Below are 13533 nucleotides of genomic sequence, written 5' to 3'. Positions count from 1 at the left end.
AAAAGCATGGCAGCAACACATGACAACATAGCATGGTAGCAACATAACATGACAACAATGTGGTAGCAACACAACATGGCAGCAGCACAATATGGTAGCAGCACAAAACAGAGTACAAACACTCTTGGGCACAGACAACAGCACAAAGGGGAAGAAGGTAGAGCCAACAATACATCACACAAAGCAGCCACATCTGTCAGTAAGAGTGRTCATGACTGAGTCTTTGAATGAAGAGATGGAGATAAAACGGTCCAGTTTGAGTGTTTGTTGCAGCTCGTTCCAGTTGCTAGCTGCAGCGAACTGAAAAGAGGGGCGACTCAGGGATGTGTGCTTTGGGGACCTTTAACAGAATGTGTTGTATGTGGAGGATGAGGGCTGCAGTAGATATCTCAGATATTAAAGACCCTTTCTCTCTTGGAGTCTTACTTGAATAATGATATGGTATTTATAAGGAATTGGAACAACACCTGTAGTCATGTGTGAAAAAAAAACATAAACAAGAACCCTCCCTGTGCGGAAGCAGCACGCTAGTTTATCAGCTGTGGGTTACTCGCTGTATGGTGGTTTTCTTGTGTGTGTGGGTGTGTGTATGTGTGAGAGAGAGGGGAGGGAGGGAAAGTGTAGTGTAGCTTCATTTTTTTGTTATGTGACTGTTGTTTTTCTGTCTCTGTACATCCTTTAAGGTATGATGCCGTTCCTATTCTGTCCAGCATCATCCTGTGTTCCTCCCCTCCTCCTTCTATGGTAAGAATCACCTGGACTCCAGTTTGTTCCACCATCTAAGAATGGAGGGCCCTCAAGCCTCCCCAAAGCTTGTAAAGCAGCCAGAGGACTTTAAATTTGGTCGAATTCTAGGAGAAGGCTCCTATTCAACAGTAAGTCCTCATAATTTTCTATGGTGTTGTATTTTGTGTGTGGGGCTTACAGATTACAGTTGCAGTCATATTAATGACTTTTTATTTTCTATTGTTGGTAAAGGGTTGGATTGTTAAAAAACAAATCTTTGTTGATTGCAAACRTGTTTCAGGTTGTGCTGGCAAGAGAACAGGCCACAGGGAAGGAATATGCTAGTAAGACACTACCAATATGTTTTCTCTTGTTGCATGATGCTGATGATTCTCAAGTGGCGTTCAAGTGACTGTCCTGGATTCTGCTATTAACTTAAATGCATTTGTGCTGAACAATAATGCTCTTTGAAGTGAGGAAACTGGAATTTGATTCAGTCATAAACACAGAGTGAAGCATATCGGTTTGAATTGTGTTTCAGTGAAGATTCTGGAGAAGCTGCACATCCGGAAGGAGAACAAGGCACATTGCGTGACACGAGAGAGGGATATCATGTCAAGCTTAGACCATCCATTTATCGTCAAGCTCTACTTTACATTTCAAGATGTGAAAAGGTTGTGTATCCTTTGAAATAATCAGAACATGGGCTACTTTAAGACTTCTACATAATAATATCTGGTCTCATCTATTTTGTGATCTTAGTACCATTATCCTTAACTGCCTCCTGTTAGATTTTGGCATAAGCTATGCAAGAAATGGGGAATTACTGAAATACATTCGCAAAATAGGCTCATTCGATGAGACGTGCACTAGATTCTACTCTGCTGAAATAGTATGTGCATTACAGTATTTGCATTCTAAAGGCATAATTCACAGGTAAGACCAATTTCACAATGTATTATTAAGTTTGACAAACATTAATTTATTTGATATTTTTTTATCTTTCAATCATTTTTTATGGAAGTTTTATAATGTTCCTTGATTAGAAATGTGGGCTCTATTTTCGGGCTGCCACTAAGGAGGTGCAAGTGTCAAACGCACGTTAGTTTGCAATTTCGTCATGTAAAAACTGGCACACTGGCATTTTCCAGACCTAATGCCAGGTTCGGCAATTTGCCTGTCTAACATCAGCTCGCTTGCGCTTAGTAAACATTTTGGAGGTTTTTGCCCTCTGCTTTTTCATTATTCACAATTCACATACTTGCATACTATATAAACATTTTTGAGAATCTGCCTAGCACATAGGTAACGATACAATCGACAGGAGCCTAGTATTTTGTATAGACGTGCAAATGCTATGGGTAAAGACACGTGAATTGAAAATGTACTGCAGATCCTAAAACATACACACATATGCCTACCTGCATACTTCATTTCACTTGTTCAAAGTATTGATCCCCAGCTCCAAAGAGCGCCTCTCATCTGGTTACCAAAGARGCACTCCTCCAAACATATTTAAATTATTCAGTCCTATAATGCAGTATCAATGGTACGCCTAAGCTATATTTCGCTTATTGAGGATGTGCCTCACACATACAATACAATTTACAGGAGCCTAGTATGACATATAGGCTAGGCTCATTGAAGCCAATTACAACAATGTTGACTTCCAACTCTCCAAACATAGGCTATTGAGCAAACTCGTTACTGTAGCCTATGCTATTTAATAAACTTTAGTATCAATCCAAAATGGACCAGGATTAAATAATATTCTGTGCCTCCAGCCGAATTGGAAGTGATGACAACGCAAAGACTYTCAATAACCAACAGAACTTGAGACAAACACACGCAGTATTAAGCCATGGAACGCATTGATTGGCCAGTGAGTGGCCAAGCCCTCATCACACCTACAACTTATTCATTCATCAAAACTCAGCCCTTTTGCGCCACTGCCAGCTATTGTAGTCATAATTCCGGCTGTGAAAATGGCAAAAATATTTCTGACACACCCCTGAACCAATAGCGCTATCGCCAGTGCTTAGATTTACCACTGCGTTAGGTTTGTTAAAATGTCATGATATTCATTTTATTTTAAAGTTTTAAATGGTGTGGCTTTTTCTTTACAGGGACCTCAAACCAGAGAATATTTTACTGAATGAGGACATGCACATTCAAATAACAGACTTTGGAACTGCAAAACAACTCTCATCAGATGGTACACAAAGTAATTTAACACATATTGCTTTGTCTTTGTGTAATTTTCCTCCAGTTTGTTGATAGACTAAGTACAGTACATTGGTTTGTTTACCCCTTATCGTATTGTGGTTAACTTGTCTATCTATACCTCTCTAAAGGCTAACAGAAAAGTGTTTTTGTTATTTATAGGCACATGCACAAGGGTCTCTATGTGGACTTCATAGATATGGAAGCAAATTATAGCAAATTGCTAGTTATACAGTGCTCGGAATATCATTTTAATAGGTATGAGTCAATAATGTCATTTTAAGCACAATTGACTCAAGACATCTTCAGTGACAGTACCAAATGTGTCATGTGAATAATTTGTCCATACATCTAATTCATATGATTGTTTTCTTTTGCAGACAGAGCAAACTCCTTTGTTGGAACAGCTGAGTATGTTTCTCCAGAGCTACTGACTCAGAAATCTGCCTGCAAAAGGTAGTTTGACTTGAATTCATTCAGTACCCTGATTTGAATCCAATATTCAAGTTATCTGTTAGTGTATCACTTCTAGCCTCGCTTGCCATGCTTTATGCAGCTGGGAACAAGACTCGTGTATTTCTGGCAATGTTTACATGACTATGATACAACCCAACACTGAAAAAAGTTAACTGAATCTGTCATGTTTTCTGATGTGTTTTAGCTCTGACCTTTGGGGTTTAGGCTGTATCATCTACCAGTTGGTAGCAGGATTACCTCCATTTAGAGCTGGGTAAGTTGCGTATCGTACATTATTATTTTCCTTTTTGAATATTCAGGTAAAATATTTGAGAAGCGTCATTGTCAGGGGCTTTGCAGAAGCGCACTTTGATTTGGTAAACGATTTAGTCTATTTGTTATCGCAGTCTAAAAACACTGTGTGAAATAACAGGAAGTTATGGCTGTGGTGTTTATGACTTGTTTGTGTATTGAGTGCCTGGAGGCTTGAAGAAACCCCAGTCTCTCTCTCACATGGCAGCAGCTTCATGGTTCAACTATAAACCAACACATTTACCTCAAAGCCCTTTCAAAGCCAAGTACAGTGACAGTTGTGTATACTGTATGCATCTTCCACTTCCAGGCAATCAAGCCCCAAAGAAGACATCAATATGACACAAGTTCTAACATGGGCCTTGCATTCTCATATGATCTTCTGTCTGTCCATGTGTTTGATGGTGTTATTTGCTCACCAGGAATGACTACCTGAAATTCCAGAAGATTATTAAACTGGAGTATGAATTTCCTGATAAATTCTTTCCTAATGCGAAGGATCTAGTGGAACAGCTTCTAGTGAGTCTAATCATATGAATTATTAAAATACATTRGGATGTTGTTCCTCAGTTCCATACTATGACCCAATGAGTGTCATTATTAACTAAGCATTGCTTTATTTTTGTGGTAGTGCTTGGATCCCTCCAARCGATTAGGTTGTGAGGAGATGGGTGGGTACAARCCTCTCAGAGCCCATCTTTTCTTTAAGGCCGTCACATGGGAGAACCTTCACCTACAGACACCCCCCAAACTCACACCCTACCTGCCAGCCATGGCTGAGGATGATGAGGACTATTATGGAAACGTAGGTTTTTCCCTCTTGACATATATGATAAAAGGTTGGCACAAATCCTTGTTGACATATTCTTTCCCCAATATGTCAAATTAGCATGTCCTTGTTTTGTAATCTGTACTGAAAACACCCTGATCGTGATGTGGTTCCATCCACAGTATGATGACCTCCTCAGCCAGTTCAGCAACATGCAGGTTGTCCTTTCCCGCTCCTGTCAACCACTGTTTGTGGCCAACCCCAGTCCCATCCCCAACTCCAACCCTGCACAAAGGCCCAACAGCAACATCAAGCAGTACATTCATGACCTGGACAACAACTCTTTTGAGCTGGACCTGCAGTTTTCCACTGAGGTGAAGCGGCTACTGCTTGAGAAACAGACAAGCAGAAACCCCTGGTAGGCCTGCAGCGATGTACTCACGAGCAAATCATGTTTTTGTGGACAGAGTGTCAGAAGACTAACTGTCAATATTATCTCACCATAATATTGACACATACTGTAGTTGATGATCTCATGCTCGTATGTTGGGATTCATATGTTAACTTACAATATTTACACAATTCTACGTGTTACATCTTGTAAACATGAAGTACTTTACCTAAAGACAATACAATGCCAACAATAACATGATATACTGTGTGAACTGTATCAAGAAAGATTTTGGGAATTAACTTTTTTTTATGTATTAAGGAATCAGTTTGTGGAGAATAATTTGATCCTCAAGATGGGACCAGTGGACAAAAGGAAGGTAAGGATTTATGTAATCCTGAATTACTTTACAGTAATGTTCTATTTTTCAGTTTGAAGGGGAGGAGTGAATGTCTTGATACTGTACTCTTCCAACCCTAAAGCAACATACTTCCATCCTRTGGCAGTTGTTTGTAATTGCTGCCAGGAATCAATTTGGGGCATCTTGAACCATACTTACTGACTTTACCTACAGGCAAGGGATTTKTTTTTTATGTCTGAGAATTGCTCTCTGCTTTTACAGGGGCTGTTTGCACGTCGGCGCCAGCTATTGTTGACTGAGGGACCACACCTTTACTATGTGGACCCAGTTAACAAGGTTTTGAAAGGAGAGATCCCCTGGTCCCCCGCACTGCGCCCAGAGGCCAAGAACTTCAAGACCTTCTTTGTCCATACAGTAATGAATTAGTCTATTGTAATTAATAGCTCACCCTTAGCTAACAAAACTCACTTTATAAAACTATCAGTAATGGTGACCTATCCTCCTCTTTTATAAAACTATCAGTAATGGTGACCTATCCTCCTCTTTGCAGCCTAACAGAACATACTATCTGATGGACCCATGTGGGAATGCTGACAAATGGTGCAAGAAAATTCAAGAAGTGTGGCAAAAGATCTATAACAAGCATTGTAACTCATGCATGTAGGTTGGGTACACWATCTTTTGAAGACCCTGTAATGACAGGAGACAGAAAATGAAGGCGTTAATTCATAAATGATGGAAAACACCTAGCTGTAATGTAGCTTACAAGTTGGTTTCCCTATTACTCCACACATTTAATTTCTTGTAGGGCAGCAGGTTCAGGGCATGTTCCATTGTAATGCAGAATTTGATACATTCAGCTGGATCTAAAGAAATTCTGGTATAGAAAGGACCTATTATTCAAGGAAGTAGAATGGCTATTGCAACTATTCTAACTGATGATTTCTTAGGCTTGGATGGTCTCATGTCTGACACGGTGGCCTTGGTACTCCTAAGCTATTTYTCTTCTATAGCAGAGAATAKACTTTGGTCAAACCACATGGGCTGGTGCTGCTTTAGAAATTAGGATTTGACTTGGATGTTGGTTGAACAGTTCATCCAAATTGCAGAGGAGGATGTTGTAGCCTGTTTTTGACTGTTCTCATTTCTGGGAGAAGTTGATTGTAAATGTTAGACAGATATTTTGTTAGTCTATTCTACCGACCATTGCTGTGATGTACAAAGTGGGATGCAAGTAAAGTGTAAGATMAATATTTTGTATTTGTTTTAGGCTTTTATCCTTTGCTGATTAATCCTCATGTTATCCAAACAGTTCAAATATGGTAATAATTTGGATTAATGTCCCGGCTCCATGTTTACATAATTTAAATGTAAATAGTTGATAATGGTAAATTATGATATTTTGCTACCTTTCATTGTAATCTATATTTTATTTATGGATGGTGACATTGTTATGTTTTACATAAATAGATGTGGGCCTGGCCTATTTTTTGTGTTAAAGTTTCAAATTGTTAATTGGAAGAATGCAGCATATATATAAGGTGGCTTGGTAATAAAAGCATGTGTTTTGACAAACGTCCTGTGATTATTTATACTTAGCTTGGGTGAAGGCTCAGTATGATCATTTTGGGACCAACCCTTTTTTGAAGTCATGGAGTCCCAACTGCAAAAATGATTCTTATGAGAAGGATGCAGGGAGTGGGGGGAGGGGTCATCACTAGCTTCAGTAGCCACAAAGTTATAAACCCCGCCCATTTCTACAATTTATTATCTTAGAATCTTATTTTAAAGTTAAGCCTAACTTTAACCACACTGCTAAACTTATGCCTGACCCTAACCTTAAATTAAGACCAAAAAATAAAACATTTGTAGCCAATTTTGACTGTGGCTGTGGAATCTGACAGATGTATAATAAAAACTGGAAACCGGTGGGTGGGGGTTGTCAAACTTGGATTACCGTACTTCATGACTATGCCTTACTCAGTTTCCCGGTTCGCTTCAACTCAGTTCCTGTAACTTTAGATAGCGACGCATCCAGGTTCGAGGAGCTGGGATGGCGGAGAAGAGCCCTGACTCCAACGGCTCAGTTGACCAGTGTCCCGCCCTGTCTCCGGAACAGAGYATGCAGTCAGCTGGGATCGGGGCATCCAAATGGGTCCGTCTGAATGTCGGTGGGACATACTTTCTCACAACGAGGCAAACGTTGTGCCGAGACTCAAAATCATTCCTGTACCGTCTGTGCCAGGCCGACCCCGACCTCGACTCTGACAAGGTACGGATATCTATCTATCTAGCTAAACAACGTTACTAGCTAGTTGGCTAATGTTAACTAGCTAACCTTTATTTTACACATCATGTGAATGTTCTAACGTTAATTTACGTTACCTAYCTAGCACATCCAGACCGATTTACTAACTAGTTAGCTAGTTATTTTAGTTGTTTAGCCAGGAAGTAAGCCAAACTGATAYCTAATTTAGATGGTCAACGTTAGCTACTAACGTCGTTACTAGTACAGGCTAGCTAGTTCAGCTGGCCACCGTTAACTCCCAAAGAACTTGTCTAACTAGCTAAATAACGTTACCGTTAACGTTAGTTTTGTTTTCCTGTTTTTTTCTGGATAACCCTCCTGACTACAGATCTACAGTAGRTAACTTAACAAATATTAATTTGTACAGCAGCACGTTTCTACTCGTACTAAYATAGATAACATTCGTATATAGTACTAGTATCTGTCAGTTCGCTAACAGGCAAGTTTGCTATCTAGTCAACCACAATAAACTGTTACTGTAGCTATTTAGCTGGTGAATAACGCCTACACGCCAATGGACCATAAAATACATTGTTGACAAGACCAGCAAGTAGTATATATTTTTTTGTAAATAATTGGGCTTATAATATACAATTGTGCAAATGAGCCCCCCTTTCCCGAAAAGGAGCGTTGCCCCTGTAAAATAAAGTATGATAATCCACATGTTGAATGTGTTTACCATCCTGATTTCCAACACTCAAAGGTCACCATGCATCATTTAACAGGAGGATGACATTTAAAAGCGGCCAAAAGACCTTACAAGACAAGTTGGCTCAGTCATACAGATGCAGTTGCAATGAGTCTTGGGCTCTGAAAGATCCACAGTATCCCAGCAGAATAGTTTCATCCCATAGTTATCTAGGATATTTACGAAACTATGCTGATTAGCGTTTCTAATTTGAAGTCGAGGTGAAAGTCTCCAATGTCTGTAATGTTCATGTGCCCAGTGTAATGTAAGGAGATGTATCTCTGCCCTCTGTATTGATTCTTGCTAATGATGGCGCGTGTGTGTGAAGGCTGGAGCAAGGCCGCTGTGGTGATCCTTCAGGGATAATGAGACCTGCTAAATGTCAGTTACCCCATGTTGGCGCTGCTCCAAGCTCTGGCCACAGAGCTGTTGTATCCATGGATTGGCAATGGGTTTATGCTATTGCACAGTTCTGTTTCGATGTTTGTCACTGTACAAAAATCGTCAATGGTTTCTCCCCAGATTTGTTATCSATTGTCTGCTTTTCTCATTGTTATCGACTTCTCTTTCTTCAGGATGAAACGGGTGCCTATTTGATAGACCGGGACCCAACATACTTTGGTCCAGTGCTCAACTACCTGAGGCATGGGAAACTGGTGCTCAATAGAGGCCTTGCCGAGGAAGGTATGATGATAATGTCTTGGGGATATTCTGAGATATGCTGAGACATGTCTGAAGAAATGTGCCATTCTGTTATCTTTGTTGCTGTTTKTTTTTCGCTCTAACACGTCACACGCTAACAATCACACTTATTACATTTAACACCACAGCAGTTCTCATTAGCATACATAGTTGTTTTCAATGATTGGGGTTTTAAGAACTGGTTAAATACATTCTGTTCCTCTCAAGGTGTACTGGAAGAGGCTGAATTCTACAATATCCCTTCTTTGATCAAGCTAATTAAAGACAAAATCAGGGAGAGGGACTGCAAAACAGTTCAGGTGTGTGGGCTTGACTAAAATTGTCATTGCTATCTGGGTGATTTCTTTCTTCCCTGAGACTGTCCTGTTGTAATCACTAATACAGAGCTCTGGATATTAAAAMGGGCAGTGGAGTGGCATGTCAGCCTTGGTGCCTCTAAGGCCCTCTAACTACTGGCGAGAGGCACATCCTTGGCAAGCTCCCTCCCAAGGATCACRTCTGTTTACATGGTCTAATACTGCAATGACTCTGGGCACAAGCTCTGCTTAAGCTACTGGGATTTCCAGGTCTTGTTGATGTATTTGCATTAGTCCAGAGTCTCCTTACCCTTGCCAGGTAGAGGAGGTCAGGAATTGGCACATACTCGCTATGCTCTGCTCTGGGGGGATGGGTGATTCATATGTAGCCTATTGAGAGCACTTGCTGCTCTGTTGCATGTGAATTAACATGGCCTCTTTCTCTCTCTCCACAGCTCCCTATAAAACATGTCTATAGAGTCTTGCAGTGCCAAGAAGAGGAGCTAACACAAATGGTTTCCACCATGTCAGATGGTTGGAAGTTTGAGCAGGTAATTATCCTGAAAGGAAGACATTGGGGAGTGTTCTGCCTCCTATTTTCAMAAATGTTCCTTTCGGCTGCACTTTGACTTGTGTTGGTTGATTTACTGTTCACAGATGATGCTGAGTTCAGTGTATAACATAAATACTATAATTGTCTTCATTTGTAGTCCCTCTGAAATATAACCTTGCAGCATAATTTGGTTACATAAAACAAAAATAAGTTAAGATCCTTAAGTAGAATAGAAATTGTCTACTGTAATCTGTTACATTGTTTTGACTGTGCCTGGCAAGCTGTTGGAAAGATTAGATTTCCCATGTGTGCATGTTTCCTCTAGTCCCTTAGAAACATTTCCCTTCTCATTGGTCATTGGTTCCCCCCTTTCCCCCCCCCCCTCAGTTGGTCAGTATTGGCTCCTCATATAACTATGGAAACGAAGACCAGGCAGAGTTCCTGTGTGTTGTCTCTAAGGAGCTACATAACCAATCATACGGCACAAGCAGTGAACCAAGTGAAAAGGCCAAGGTGAGTATCCCAGAACTGCAACAAAAACGTCTTTCATCAACTTCCTGACCATTGTTACAACCATTTATTGTGACTTACACTAAGTTTGGTATACATGTTGTCTATCACATGTCTAACATAAATGCASACAATTGTTTTATTGGTCATGGATGCTGCAATTCCTTTCTTTGCATGCTGCATTTCCTGCAGAGGACAAGTACAAGGATTGTTAGAAACATTTTGCCAATGAATGTATCTACCTTTYAATATAAGGGGACAATTGGTGAGATTTTGTTTAGACCCCTGCCATTGTGGCCTTAAACCTTTCTCCAAGAGCCCCTTCTCCCCTTGTGCCATATCATCCCTATGAGCCCATTACCTAGAYAGCATCCCGCTAATCATTATCTAGACAAGAGCAATGCCTCGATAATGATTTAAACTACTTTAATATTTAATGACCTCCTGTCACTAGSTTCTGCAGTTCATAGAATTCTCCATAGCCTTAGTCTCCCCGCTTTCCAGTCAAAAAAACCTTTTGTCAAAGGTTTTTTGAAACATCTGTCTAGTATGAAATATACAGGCCTAAACATCTTATTTTGCTCTGACCATTTTCTTTTGCAGATTCTTCAAGAACAAGGCTCTCGAATGTGAAGAGACTGTTCAGTTCTTAGGATTGCGTCCTGCTATGATGTCCAGATATAAAGACACAAACTACATCACATTCTGAGGAGCGTTATGYCATGCTGAAGAAGCTGGCTAACTGCAGTCTATACATTGTACACACCATTTTTCTTTCAGATATCAAATCAAAATGTGCAATTGATAGCATTACTCTGTTTTTGGGCCTACATAGTAAAACTGGACTGTAGATTTTCACACAGAGAGAAGGGCCTTATCACTTATCATATTGTCCACAGCATTTATACTTTTCCAATCTTCCATCAATTATTTACTCAGGGTCTCTAATAGTGTTTTGGAAGATGCATTAGGTGTGCACTGTCTGGTGGGACATTATTACAAACATCTGTGCGTACTACATTATGCCAGTCCTTCACATACAAAAATCAAACCTCTGAGAAATTAATTGGAAAGCATGTTTTAAAAGTTWGATATTTAAGACTATTTATATGGAGTTGTATAGATTCATACTGTCTTGTTYGAGCCGAAGACTGTATCGACAGTTTTTATTTATTTTAAACCGAGATTATTTATGTCCCTTTCCAAATATCCCTTCAACCTGCACATGATCAGTTTTTTGGAAGGAGGACATTCTTATYACTACTTCTACCAGGGTTCTTGTATGATAATGATGTTGGGGGATGCCAGATGTTTAGAGGACTAAAACTTGTCTTCCATCCCTGGACTCTGGCGGGTTTTAGTTGGGTTACCTGTTACGCAGCCACTGTGGAACTGGAACACATTGTTACATTTTAGAGGACATTATACCTAGAGCCATTTGATAGGCACATTTTTTTTTCACATTGACATATGACAGTGACTGTTATCGGCTGATGTTGCGAAGGGCCTGTTTTCCATTTTACGTGAGAAAGAAAATCGTTTTTTGTCTCTTGCATGAATTAGTGCATATCTGCTTGTTTGTGTGTGTATACACAATCCTTACGCTTCTGCGGTTTAACTATATTGAGCTTTGATAGGGCTGTATACCAWGCAAAATTACACCAAACTCTGGCGGTTTGCAATCATGCAAGTTCTGAGCTAAAATGCTTTGGTCATGTATTGATGAAAAGATTGGAAATTATAATTTGTAGTCATTACCATTGTTCAACTTGTAGATGGTTGAGCTACTTATTGAATACATTAACATTGTCAGTACATGAAAACATTTCTTTTTGAAAATGTTGCCTTTGTTCAATGACCAAATCAATGTCAGAATTTCAACTTTAATCTGAATTTCTTTTGTCAGGGATAAGGAAGTTCGGTAGACAACATGCATATCTATGAGGATTTGTACATAGAGGAAGTATAATAATATTCAGATGTGTTATCAGTGTATGCTGTTTCTTCCTAACACACACACACAGGGCTTTAACTAGTGGAATACAAGCTATAATCTCTGTAAAGGTCAACTGGACCCCTCCTGTTGCCTGATCAAGGTAAAGTTTACATGTCTAGTGTTTTATAATCCGGATCTTACTTACCTTGCCATTGTGACACAATGCTCTAATTTGGCTGGTTTAAACATCTGTATATTACTATGTTTACATATCCCAGATACCCAGGTAGTTGCTGCCATTTATCTAGTACTCAGACGGATAGTTTTCCAACATTTTCCGTGGACAGGTTTTTTCTTGTTCACTGAGTTGTTTTGTGGTGATAAGTGCCTCTTGCCTCTGAGGCTTCACAGTGCATGTGAAATCTGTGTAGCASTGATGCCCATAACCACAAGGGTGCATTGTTTGTGTCCACCCTGCAGTGACAGTGAAGACATGCGTGTCTAGTGTGGTGTCCTTTGACTGCAGATTCTTAAACACAGAAGGGGGTGTCAGCCATTGCATGCATGGCCTTATTCACCTTCCACCATGCCCTCAGCTCTGCAGGACACCACTTCACTCCACTGTGACACTTCAGCTCCTGTTTGACCGTTATTTTCTAGAATGCTTATCAAGACACATGTGATCCCTCTGAGGCTGCTGTGGGTTTCTAATGGGACATTGTTCCAGTTTTCTGTTAAATGTATTTTTAAAATGAACAGGCAGACAATTGTTATTTTCTCACTGCTGTTCCTATATATTAGTATCAAATGTTTTTGTATTTTTTTTATCCTTACTGTATATACATACTATATTATATACATGTAATAGCATGTTTTGACTGGGGATAATGGAAATTATGGTGATGCTAGACCTGGTGGATTTAATCAATAAATGGTAATGAATTCAACTCTTGTATTGTATTTGAACAAACTGTTGCAGAGCCATAGAGAAATACTAACCACATGGCTCTGTCATCAATATGTTAGATGTACTGTATAGAGCAAGGGTGCACTTGAAAGGAAATATGGTAATCACTAAGCATCTTTAGACACTGGWAGGATTGTAAATAAGAATTTGTTCTTAACAGACTTACCTAGTTAGATAAATCTCAAATGACAGACTCAAGTTTGGTCCATCACAGGGTTAAATCATATTGAGCAACTGTTCAAACAAAGCTCCATTCAGTAGTGCACAAACAAAGACCGTACAGTATAAAGATGGGCAGAAACTGCTACTCATAGAGCCCCAAAGTGGACGTGTCA

General features: G+C 39.8%; 2 protein-coding genes across 5 annotated transcripts; both read left to right on the top strand.

Moving 5' to 3' along the window:
• Positions 1–689: 689 nt before the first annotated feature.
• On the top strand, positions 690–6566 carry pdpk1a (3-phosphoinositide dependent protein kinase 1a). 4 transcript variants are annotated; one of them, XM_024013270.3, is made up of 13 exons: positions 690–875; positions 1028–1070; positions 1268–1405; positions 1518–1662; positions 2853–2941; positions 3330–3405; positions 3611–3679; positions 4140–4236; positions 4349–4522; positions 4669–4904; positions 5199–5256; positions 5500–5652; positions 5789–6566. In XM_024013270.3, the coding sequence occupies exons 1-13, from the start codon at positions 786–788 to the stop codon at positions 5900–5902; spliced, it is 1482 nt and encodes a 493-aa protein (XP_023869038.1). In that variant the 5' UTR covers positions 690–785; the 3' UTR covers positions 5903–6566. The 4 variants fall into 4 exon arrangements, with proteins under 4 accessions (XP_023869038.1, XP_023869036.1, XP_023869040.1 ...); XM_024013268.3 differs by having other exon boundaries at positions 2853–2950; XM_024013272.3 differs by lacking the exon at positions 1518–1662 and having other exon boundaries at positions 1268–1400; positions 2853–2950.
• Positions 6567–7194: 628 nt separating this feature from the next.
• Positions 7195–11022, top strand: LOC111980993 (BTB/POZ domain-containing protein KCTD5). The gene is made up of 6 exons (XM_024012096.3): positions 7195–7510; positions 8810–8918; positions 9144–9235; positions 9688–9783; positions 10173–10298; positions 10899–11022. Exons 1-6 carry the CDS (start codon positions 7292–7294, stop codon positions 10926–10928), a joined length of 672 nt encoding a protein of 223 aa, XP_023867864.1. The 5' UTR covers positions 7195–7291; the 3' UTR covers positions 10929–11022.
• The last annotated feature ends 2511 nt before the right edge of the window (positions 11023–13533 follow it).

The sequence above is a fragment of the Salvelinus sp. IW2-2015 genome, linkage group LG20, assembly GCF_002910315.2.
Source record: "Salvelinus sp. IW2-2015 linkage group LG20, ASM291031v2, whole genome shotgun sequence".
Lineage (NCBI taxonomy): Eukaryota > Metazoa > Chordata > Actinopteri > Salmoniformes > Salmonidae > Salvelinus > Salvelinus sp. IW2-2015.
Note: the sequence above shows the minus strand (reverse complement) of the source record. Positions and strands in the feature narration are given on the sequence as shown.